The sequence below is a fragment of the Uranotaenia lowii genome, chromosome 3, assembly GCF_029784155.1.
Source record: "Uranotaenia lowii strain MFRU-FL chromosome 3, ASM2978415v1, whole genome shotgun sequence".
In the NCBI taxonomy this organism is placed as follows: domain Eukaryota; kingdom Metazoa; phylum Arthropoda; class Insecta; order Diptera; family Culicidae; genus Uranotaenia; species Uranotaenia lowii.
In genome coordinates, this window is record NC_073693.1 from 27,061,134 (window position 1) to 27,071,511 (window position 10,378).

Consider the following 10,378-nt stretch of genomic DNA (forward strand, 5'->3'; position numbering starts at 1 on the left):
CTAAACGAATCCGTAACGAAGAACCAACCGGAGTCTATTACGATAATATTAATTTATCCCACAACAACGGTACAGGCTTGAACAACCCTCACAAAACATCTGACACCAATACATATATAATGCGTAAAGTTGCTGAGACGAAAAAAGAATTCCAGTTAATGATGATGAATTTTTACACCGAACTAGTTGGCCAGGAAAATACTGATCCTGAATCAGTACAGAGATTTAAACAGCTTGCAAAAAAACATCTAAAACTTGACACCACATTCATGTAAAATGCTTTAAAAATTTTCACCTTACCAGAAATTTGACATATTCCTTAAATAGACGATTCAACTACAATACCCTTTATTTTGGTTAGTTATTGAGAATCTTAATCATACTAAACAGCCTCTATTATGGATAGTAACAAAATCCTTCAGTGCAATATACAAAGCATTTGGAAGAACAAGGATGAGTTACAAAGGGTACTTACTGGCGAAAACTATCTCGCTGCCTTGATATCTGAAACATGGTCGGAAAAAGATCAAGAGAATACCAAAAAGTATAAAATTAGTAAATACAATTCCATACTGTCCTCCAGATCCGATGGGTACGGGGGTGCAGGAATTTACCTTCGAAATGACCTCGGTTACGTCCAAATCCAACTACCACCAACATCTAATTACATTCAAGCGGTTGCCATAAGAATTTTAAAACCCAATATTGTTTTGGTTTCCATCTACATAAGTCCATCTACAGCCGTCAAAGACATGGAAGAAGACCTTAACAGAATACTCACAACATGCCAAAGCTTCAGCAAAGTTATCGTTGGAGGTGATTTCAACGCACATCACCAACAATGGGGCTGCCACAAAACCGATCTCAAAGGACAGTTACTAAACGATTGTATAAACGATTTCAACCTGATCATCTTGAATGACGGTTCACCGACTTTTATCCCAATCGAACTTAACAAAAGGCCATCTGTCATAGACTTAACATATTGTAACCCAAGCTTCCATCCATACCTAAAATGGAGCATCAATAAATTTAGCATAGGCAGTCATCATATGACTATTGACATTACCATTGACCAACCCATTCAAAACAACCATCAGTACATCTACAAAAGTAAAACAATATTATCCGAAATTGAAAAACTAACCGGAAATGAAATCGACAGTCTTAAAACGTTGAATCATCAGGTAAAACAAATTTCAAAAAAACATCGCAAGAAAAATAAATATCAACCTAAATTTTGGTGGTCTAAAGAGGTAGAAGAAGCTTGGAATGCTAAAAAGGAAGCCAGGATTTTGTTCAACGCCGTGTCGTCCATTGAAAACCTTGTGAATTACAAGAAAAAAGCTGCAACATTTCTCAGAGAAAAAAGAGCAGAGATCAAACGGAAGCTGGAGGAATTTCCGGCCCAAATAGACCCGTCAATGAACTCTAAAGAATTGTGGAGCATAATCAACCGCTTCACCGGAAAACGAAAAACGAATAATAACAACAACATTATCCACGATGATTTCACAATGGCCAACCAATTTCTAGACATGCATTTCGGACCAACAGATGTACTTTTAGATCACTACAGCACATACAATCCCAACTATAATTTATTAAACATCAAAATATGGAATTCATTACTCAGCAGAAAACGCAAAAAAACAGCCCCCGGCATCGATGGCATCACCTACGACATGTTAAAGTCACTGGAAAATGATGCAGCTAACAACATAATCGAAGATTTAAACAAACAGTGGCGAGCTGGATCACTTATCGAACATCTCAAAGAAATAAAAGTTGTAGCAATCCCGAAAATAGGAAAGGATCAATCAACAATTGAGGGCAAACGACCAATTTCCTTAGTACCTTGTGCTACGAAATTGCTGAATAGCGCCGTCCTTGGCAAAATAATAACTTTCGTAGACGACAACAGTATCATCCCCAACACATCCTTCGGTTGCCGAAAAAATCTATCCACCACAACAGCGGTGTCCTACGTCATTAATGCCATCAAGCGCAACAAAAGGGAAAAATACGTATCAGCAGTAGTATTTATAGATTTATCCAACGCATTCAACAGCATAAGAACCAAAAACTTAGAGGAAATCCTTATACAGAAAAAATTTCCACCGGAAATAGTGAACTGGGTCACACAATTTCTTACTAACCGCAAAATTATAATGCTCGTCAATGGCGAACAAGTAACTAGGGTTATCAGCAATGGCCTCCCCCAAGGGGACGTGATGTCACCAACCCTATTCAACATATACACTGTAGACTTACACTCCTCACTTCCTGATGACGTGCTTATGACCCAATATGTAGACGACTTTAGTTTGATTGTCCGTGCAAAAACCTTCGAAAACTTAAAAACCAAATGTCAGGAAGCCACCGACACATTTGTGCAGAAAGCAGAAGACCTCGGGTTTAAAGTAAACGCCGCTAAAACAAAAGCCGTCGTTTTCCGAAACGGTACAAATCAACTGCAGTTGAAAATTAATAGAGAAACTGTCGAAACTGTTAGATCACAGAAATATTTGGGAGTTATGATCGATGCCTCACTTGGATTTGGCGCCGAAGCTAAAATGGTCAGAAGTAAAATAAACGACAGACTGAATATGCTGAAAATTATTTCCAATATCCGATCAGGCACACACCCTCAGACTTTGACGCGCGTCTATACTGCCTTGATAAGAAGTGCAATCGATTACGGAGCAACCATTTTTTGTAACGCCCGAAAGACAAATCGACGAATCCTGGAAGTGGCTAACAACCAATGTCTCCGAAGAGTCACTGGTTGCACTCGAAGTACACCCCTAAACACACTTTTGGCGATCTCTGGGCAAGTACCACTAGACACACGACATGAGTACACGACAGCTAAGGTCATAATAAAAAATCTAGCTTATGGGACGGCAGTAGCCGAACAACTAATTCAGTTGAATCCCAACTATAACAACGAAAATGGCGATCTTTCCTTCATGGAAAGAATATTCTTACAAAACAAGGATATTTTCGATCTCATCATGCCTATGACTAAACACAATCCAGTCAACATAAGTATATTTGATACAATAGATGGATTGACTGCTGCTAAAAAGAATGTTAGTACCCAACAACTGAAACAACAAACTCTTTTCACCATGAATGGCTTACATTCAGGAAAGAACCGGATCTTCACGGATGCGTCCAAAATTGACGGTATCTGCGGAATAGGCATTTTCAATGAGTACAGCAAGCAAAAATTTTCATATCGACTTACCCATGAGACCAGTATCTCTGAAGCTGAAATAACAGCCATCGAAATCGCACTTGACAGCTTAAACACATTCGATTCGGAATTTGTGCTGTATACCGATTCCTTATCGGCATGCACCATTCTAAATAATGCAATTGAAGAAACGATGATTCCACAACAGCTCCGCAAAATAATACAAACGGCTCACAACAAAAAAACCACCATACAATGGATACCAAGTCACTGCGGGATCAGCGGAAATGACTTGGCAGATAGCTTAGCTAAGCAAGCTGTCATCAACCCCACATCCCCAAGAATTGACAACCTGCTGAGTATCAACGATGCGTTCTGGAGAGTTAAGCAAATTCAACTTCAAACTGCCAACAATTGGTACCGAAACTACGCTAACGAAGAAGGCAAAGGTAAGACCTTCTACCAAATTCAAGACTGTTTAAAAGAACGCCCTTGGTATTATAATGTAAAGCTGACTAACATCGAAGTGAGACTGCTGAACCGCCTCAAGTCTGGACACGATTATTCACCTTACTGGAAACATAAGATGAAAATCATCGACGAAGACAAATGCGATTTATGTCTCTCGCCAGAAACCAGTGAACACCTCCTCCTGCACTGCCCAAAACTCAAGACACTACGAGCAACATTCAACTTTAACAACAAATTTCAAAACCTCGTCGAGTTTTTTAACTCCAAAAACATCAACTACTTCAAGGAACTTTGCAAATTCGAAAAAGAAGCCAAATTAAATCTCTGAAACCAGCAAAAACGCTTAGAACCGTAGGGCGTATAGTCAAGACACTAGCCCTCCAATAGGAGCACCCAGCTCCGAACAGAAAGAAGAAGAAGAAGAGAAGAAGTGTTTCAAAAGTTCATCGCGCTCCTCGACTCATCCGTGGTAATTAAAAATTTAACTCTTATAAACAAGGTAAAATATCCCTTAATTTCTCATTCTAGGTCAGACGGAACTTCCCTTCAAGATGACCGACTCGGACGACAGCACATCTCGGTTCACGGATCTGTACAAGAATAAATCCCGCACTGCGGCGGATGCCCGCCAATCGGAACGGCGCCGACTGCTGCTGGAGGATCAAAAACGTTTGCGCCAGACGGAAGTGGACCAGGCACGGCCCGGTTTGCTGGAACTGATCGAAGCTGAAACGGGAACCGACTCGGATTGCTCCTCAGAAGCTCAGCCTCGACGACCGAGGGTTTGGTACAGTAAATTGTATCGCGATAAAATTCAACAATCCGAATGGATGCACGAAAGACCGGATGATGTAGACAGCTGGTTTTTGGTTCCCTGTCCGGTGGGAATCCGATGTTTGCTGGTCATTCGAAGGGGCTTAGCTGTTGCCTACGATAAGAGTGGACGATCTGTTACGAAATTCACAACTAAGTTAGGAAAGAAGCAGAGGGTTACTGTACTGGACTGCTTCCTGACAAAGCAAAAAGTATTCTATGTAGTAGACATGCTTGTATATAATGAGCTTGATCTGGTCCAATGCGAATGTCAATTTAGATTCCTCTGGATCCGATCTAAATTAGAGGAAGACGATGTACAGAATAGATTCTGTATGTCTAAGGAAAAGATTTACCATCTGAAACTCCTTCCTGTCTACGACTTACGAGATCAAAATCAAATAGCAGACTGCCTCTCACGGTATCCCATGTTTGAGGAGGAAGAAACTCGGCTGGATGGGCTTCTGTTTTATCACAAAGAATCGAACTACATGTATGGCAGAACGCCCCTGGTAACGTGGCTGTTCCCATTTATGGTACCGGATGTGTTGGGTCGAGAGTGGGGTCAAAGTTTGCATCAACAATACCTTGAAAATGTGCCACCCAACTACGACAGTCAAAACTATCGCTCCTTCATGGACGAGTTCGATGCCCGGCTGGAGAAGAAACGATCTCGACGGAATAACGGGCGTGTGACGGATATGGAAAGTGAGGACGATTGCGGCGGAGAAACTTCAAATGTTGGTTTCTCCACCGAATGGGATCAGATGAATACCATTGGCGAAACGATGGACGACAGCTACGAGGACGAAAACTGGCAGCACCGGGAACTGGACGAGGTTCGACGACTCGAAATGGAAGGATGAGATGCGTGAGATTTTTTTTGACAGCCTGAATTGGTAGGTAAGTAAATATTTAATTTGATGAAATTACTGAAAATATCAACTGTTCTATTCAATGAAGCTATTCTTTCATAATTGTTGGAGCAAAAAAGAAAATCATGTTTAGAAATTGTACCCAAACATAAGCACCTTTTTAAGCCAATATGTGTTTTTCTAAATTGCTGTTTAAATTAAAACAACATTTTCTATCGCAATCGTTCAACGATTCAATCAGTTGGATTCCAGTGTCCCCAGTTTCAATAAGTCCGAGCTCAAAGATATAACGGCAAACGCTCCCTCTTCCGGAACCGGAAACGAGCTTACAAAATGTCCTGTCCCAGCACCACTCAAATCTTCGATCTCACGAGGTTCTCGCAAAAGCTTCCCACCGGCAGCTTTCCGAGCTGCATCCATCAGTGGTTCCAGTGGGTAACTTGGAAGCACCCGAAACGGACCCAGAAGTTGATGTTGCAGTAAATACGCCGTTAGTGCCAGTATGTAATCGTTGCGTATGCCCTTGGTGCGAATGCAACTATCTCGATCGATTTGGCACAAAGCTTGGAGCCAATGGTTGGCGATCCTTAGCTCGGGGTAGGTCGTTATGGTCCCTAGATAGGTTCGACTCAGGTGCAGAAAAAATTCGAATTGTCTGTCTAGGAACTTTAAAAATTCGTTTAGAATTTTCAGTTGAAATGAAAGTCTGGTTTGAATGAAAAACGAACCGTTCCACGAGGATCTTTGGTTCCGGTGCATTGGTTTTCATGTGTTTGGCATTTTTGTTGGGTGGGTGTTTTCAACTTCTTGGCTAGTTCCAACAGCATTCGGTTGTGTTCAGGCCACTCGGTTGCGTGGGTTTGCCATTTTGGCACCTGAAATTTTAAAGGCCTTAGCAAAGGTATTTGGGGAAGCGCATTTGAAGGCATCAAATCGAATGGTCTTCGCAAGTTGTCGGTTAACAGAGATATGCTGAGCATCATGAGCAACTTGTTTCGCTTTTCGCGGAGAGATTTCACGTTCAGGGTCGGTTCCGTTAGTTTTGTTAGCCATCGGTTTGCCAGTTGCTGATTCTTGACGGAATTTTGGACAGGAATCAATTCTTGGAGAAGTGCACTAAAATGGTCAGTATAAAGATGTTTATAAAACTTGGAGAGAATTCAAAATATTACCAGTAATAAGTAAATTCTGTGTTTAGAGTATGGTCGGCTTGTTCTAAAAATGTAATCGGCTCCGGAAATTTTGACATTGTGGTGAAAACCACAGATATTTATTGTTATGTAATTGTTAAATGTTCAGTTTACTTTGATGTTAAATTCTCTTTTCTACAATACAAAAAAAGGCTTTGATTGTGCGATGTTTTGATTTAAAAGCAGAAGTCTCAATTCACTGTAACCTTATTTTTATAAGCAGAAGTCTTAAAAAGCTGCAATAATTTTTTCTTAGCAGCGCAGTCTCAATCAAACCTCATTTTATATCATCAACAGTAGTTTCAATCCGTTGTAAAATTTTCGCATTCACTGAAGTTTCTTTCCACTGTAACATTTTCCAGCATAAGAATTCTCATTCCAAAAAAGCTGCAAAACTTTATAATCAAAAAAAGATGAAGTTAAGATGGCCAAAGAAATTTCGGAGAAAAAAATATCAAACCAAATTTTCAAGTTAGAGAATGTGCTTCAAAATAATGATTTTATTTTCAGAAAAAAAACTGACGATTTCACGATGGGAGTATCATGCAAAAAACGCATACCTAAAATATCCGATCCACTTACGCTAGACCAATAAATGCCCCAACCAAAGTACGTATTGGTAGAACCTGTAATTTTTCGCCCATCTAGGCCAAGGCAGCCTTCAGGTTTTCACCGAGCTTGTTCATGAACTCGAACGTTTCCATGTAGTCGGCACGCGTCACCCCGGACATGCCCTTGATGCAGATGGCCAGATCCTTGGTCATGAAGCCGGATTCGATCGTGTCGATGCAGACCTTTTCGAGCGTTTCGGCAAACTTCTTCAGCTCGGCATTGTTATCGAGCTTGGCCCGGTGCAAGAGGCCTCGAGTCCAGGCAAAGATCGAGGCAATCGGGTTGGTCGAGGTTTCCTTACCCTGCTGATACTGACGGTAGTGGCGGGTAACGGTTCCGTGGGCAGCTTCAGCTTCCACCGTTTTGCCATCCGGGCAAACCAACACTGAGGTCATCAGACCGAGAGATCCGAAACCTTGAGCGACGGTGTCCGACTGAACGTCTCCATCGTAGTTTTTGCAGGCCCAGACAAATCCTCCTTCAGCCTTCAAGCAATAGGCAACCATATCATCGATCAGACGGTGTTCATACCAAATGCCGGCGGCTTCGAACTGCTTCTTGTAGTCCTTCTCGTAGATTTCTTGGAAAATGTCTTTGAAGCGACCATCATACTTCTTCAGAATTGTGTTCTTGGTGCTCAGATATAGAGGGAACTTGCGATCCAGAGCAACCTTGAACGAAGAATGTGCAAAGTCGATGATTGAGTCATCCAAGTTGTACATGGCCATGGCAACACCTGGCCCCTTGTACTGGTTCACAACGTAGCTGATTGGCTCACCTCCAGATGCCGGGGTAAACTTGATCTCAACGGTTCCAGCTCCGGGAACCACAAAGTCAGTAGCCTTGTACTGATCTCCGTGGGCGTGACGCCCAATCACAATCGGTTTCTCCCAGCCCGGCACCAAACGGGGCACGTTCTTGCAAATGATGGCTTCCCGGAACACGGTGCCACCCAGGATGTTACGGATCGTTCCGTTAGGTGAGCGCCACATCTGCTTCAACTTAAATTCGGTTACACGGGCCTCGTCGGGCGTAATGGTAGCACACTTGATCCCAACGTTGTACTTCTTGATCGCCTCGGCGCAGTCAACGGTGATCTTGTCATCGGTTTGGTCCCGGCTCTCGATGCCCAGATCGTAGGTGTGCAGTTCGATGTCCAGGAACGGCAGGATGAGCTTCTCCTTGATCGAGTCCCAGATGATGCGGGTCATCTCGTCCCCGAGGATGTCTACCACTGGACCGGCCTTGATTTTTGCTGCCATTTTTTTCTAGCTGAAAGGCAGAAAAATAGGTTTAGGAATATTTTTTTTTAATTCTGAAATCTGAGCGAGGTAGTTTGACTTAAAGACATGTTTCTGCAGAAAAATTGGGTTAAACCGTGAAAAAAATTTGATTGGATCGAGTAGGTTTTTAATGTGGACTTACTATACTACACTGTTTGTACTACTATAAATTTGTTCACTGGATTTTGAAAGAGGACCATCTATATTTAGAAGATTGTAAAAGAAGTGTAAAATTTCCACTCAAACAGATTGATTTAGAGATGCCTGGGAGCGCTTAATTTTTTTATTTTTTCGCCTTCAAAAATCATTTTGGGAGGGACCAAAAAAATCGAAGAAATCGAAATTTTAATTTATTCCAATGATTGACCTCGTCATGACAAATAATCGACTTTCTGGGACTAAATCGTCAATTCAGCTTCTCCATAGACTATTCAATTCGTGGTAAGCATTAGATAAACGTTTCCTTCAAACTTTTTATAGTTATCACAAGTAGACGCATCTATTCTCGAAACCGTTCTAAACATACTTTAAAAGTACACGCGGAAGGGGGCTCGTCGATCGGTCTACTACAATCACTTGCTGCAATAAAACCTCGTTCACGCAGTTAACCCATCTGACCGTGACCGCGTTCTGTAACGGCCAACATATTGGCATGCAACAGTTCAACGAGCAAGCAAGCAAGCAAGCAATGCTAATGGCCTCTAGAAATTGTCCTGTACCTACGTTATACGTTGCTGTATATTTACCTAATCTTATTCTGCGTGACCTCAACCTAAGGGTGATAACATTATGGGAAGCACGCTGTGGTCATTTGGTAGTTTTTTGCGCTTGTACGTACATAACATCGTCAGTCAGACATGCTTTTTTCTAGAAAGAAACCCGTATTTTTTGAAGGTCGATTATTTGGAAAAATTTAAATCGTAAACTGACGAAATGCAACTTAATCATCGTTTGGTCTCAGATCAACTGCAAAATCATCCGATCGACCGGCAACTGCTGATTCGAATTGTGGTGTTTATCAGCTCATACTTTTTTGGCAAACGTTATCGCCAGCCGCCATCCGACTGTTGTCTCCACGCCAACCAAATCGAAATCATTTTGTTTGAGTGTTTCGCTTTTTTCGGCTAAGTATCTATGCATGGAGTGAGGCAAGATACTCGATGGCGTGACAAAGCGAAATTTCCCTTTCAGTTTATCAATGTACTTATTTTCTTTATAAGCCCCCGGAGATTTTCACGCCTCCCAATTACAGTAAGTTCTGGTCATACAAAAATTATTTTACGACCCACGGTTATTTGAACCGGCCGTTTAGTTAATCAATCCTGTAAAGTCCAATTCCGGTCCACAAAAATTTGTTAGGTTTTTCACCAATACACATGTGGCCAAAGTATCCAACAAGTGAAGGGGCGGGGGGTCATTTACATATCTTGACTGACTGCCACTTGCACGATAAGAGGCTAGGCTGACGACTCGACTGATGCAAAATTCCTTCAATCGAGTGGACACATTAGACATTACCTAATCGTTTTAAACTACGGTTCCCTAATCTGAGCTTGGTACCAAACAAGTTTGGAATAATTTCGCTAAAATATCATTAGAGAAGCGAAGGTAGGATGACACGTAGGCACCCGTAGATTTCCCCCCGCTTTTCATTCCGGATGAATCGGGGCTCAGCGATGCATCATCAAACACCCGTTAGAAGTAGGTGAGCAACCTTTTGGGGTGGGAGAATGGTCAAGCCCCACCGTCTTACCTGTTTGATTTTCCTTCTTCTTTTGGAGATTAATTAAGGCACAAGTACAACACACCCGGAAGCTAAACGGAACGACACGGGACCAACGACTGGATCCACCGGAATCAAAGCAGCGACTGGGCGAGCGAAGCACCGGTGAATTTTCGTCTGCTCTGGTGGGGTTATTTTTCAATTCTGTT

The 10,378-nt window shown here is 41.9% G+C and overlaps 3 protein-coding genes across 3 annotated transcripts; 1 reads left to right on the forward strand and 2 right to left on the reverse strand.

Moving 5' to 3' along the window:
• Positions 1-4,006: 4,006 nt before the first annotated feature.
• Positions 4,007-5,448, forward strand: LOC129754396 (snurportin-1). The gene is made up of 2 exons (XM_055750448.1): positions 4,007-4,142; positions 4,202-5,448. The coding sequence occupies exon 2, from the start codon at positions 4,225-4,227 to the stop codon at positions 5,350-5,352; it is 1,128 nt and encodes a 375-aa protein (XP_055606423.1). The 5' UTR covers positions 4,007-4,142; positions 4,202-4,224; the 3' UTR covers positions 5,353-5,448.
• LOC129754397 (uncharacterized) lies at positions 4,754-6,667 on the reverse strand. Its single transcript, XM_055750449.1, has 3 exons — positions 6,534-6,667; positions 6,090-6,477; positions 4,754-6,027 (listed from the first exon to the last, which is right to left on the reverse strand). The coding sequence occupies exons 1-3, from the start codon at positions 6,608-6,610 to the stop codon at positions 5,599-5,601; spliced, it is 894 nt and encodes a 297-aa protein (XP_055606424.1). The 5' UTR covers positions 6,611-6,667; the 3' UTR covers positions 4,754-5,598.
• Positions 6,668-7,015: 348 nt separating this feature from the next.
• Positions 7,016-10,378, reverse strand: LOC129751730 (isocitrate dehydrogenase [NADP] cytoplasmic). Its single transcript, XM_055747397.1, has 2 exons — positions 10,200-10,378; positions 7,016-8,435 (listed from the first exon to the last, which is right to left on the reverse strand). The coding sequence occupies exon 2, from the start codon at positions 8,423-8,425 to the stop codon at positions 7,196-7,198; it is 1,230 nt and encodes a 409-aa protein (XP_055603372.1). The 5' UTR covers positions 8,426-8,435; positions 10,200-10,378; the 3' UTR covers positions 7,016-7,195.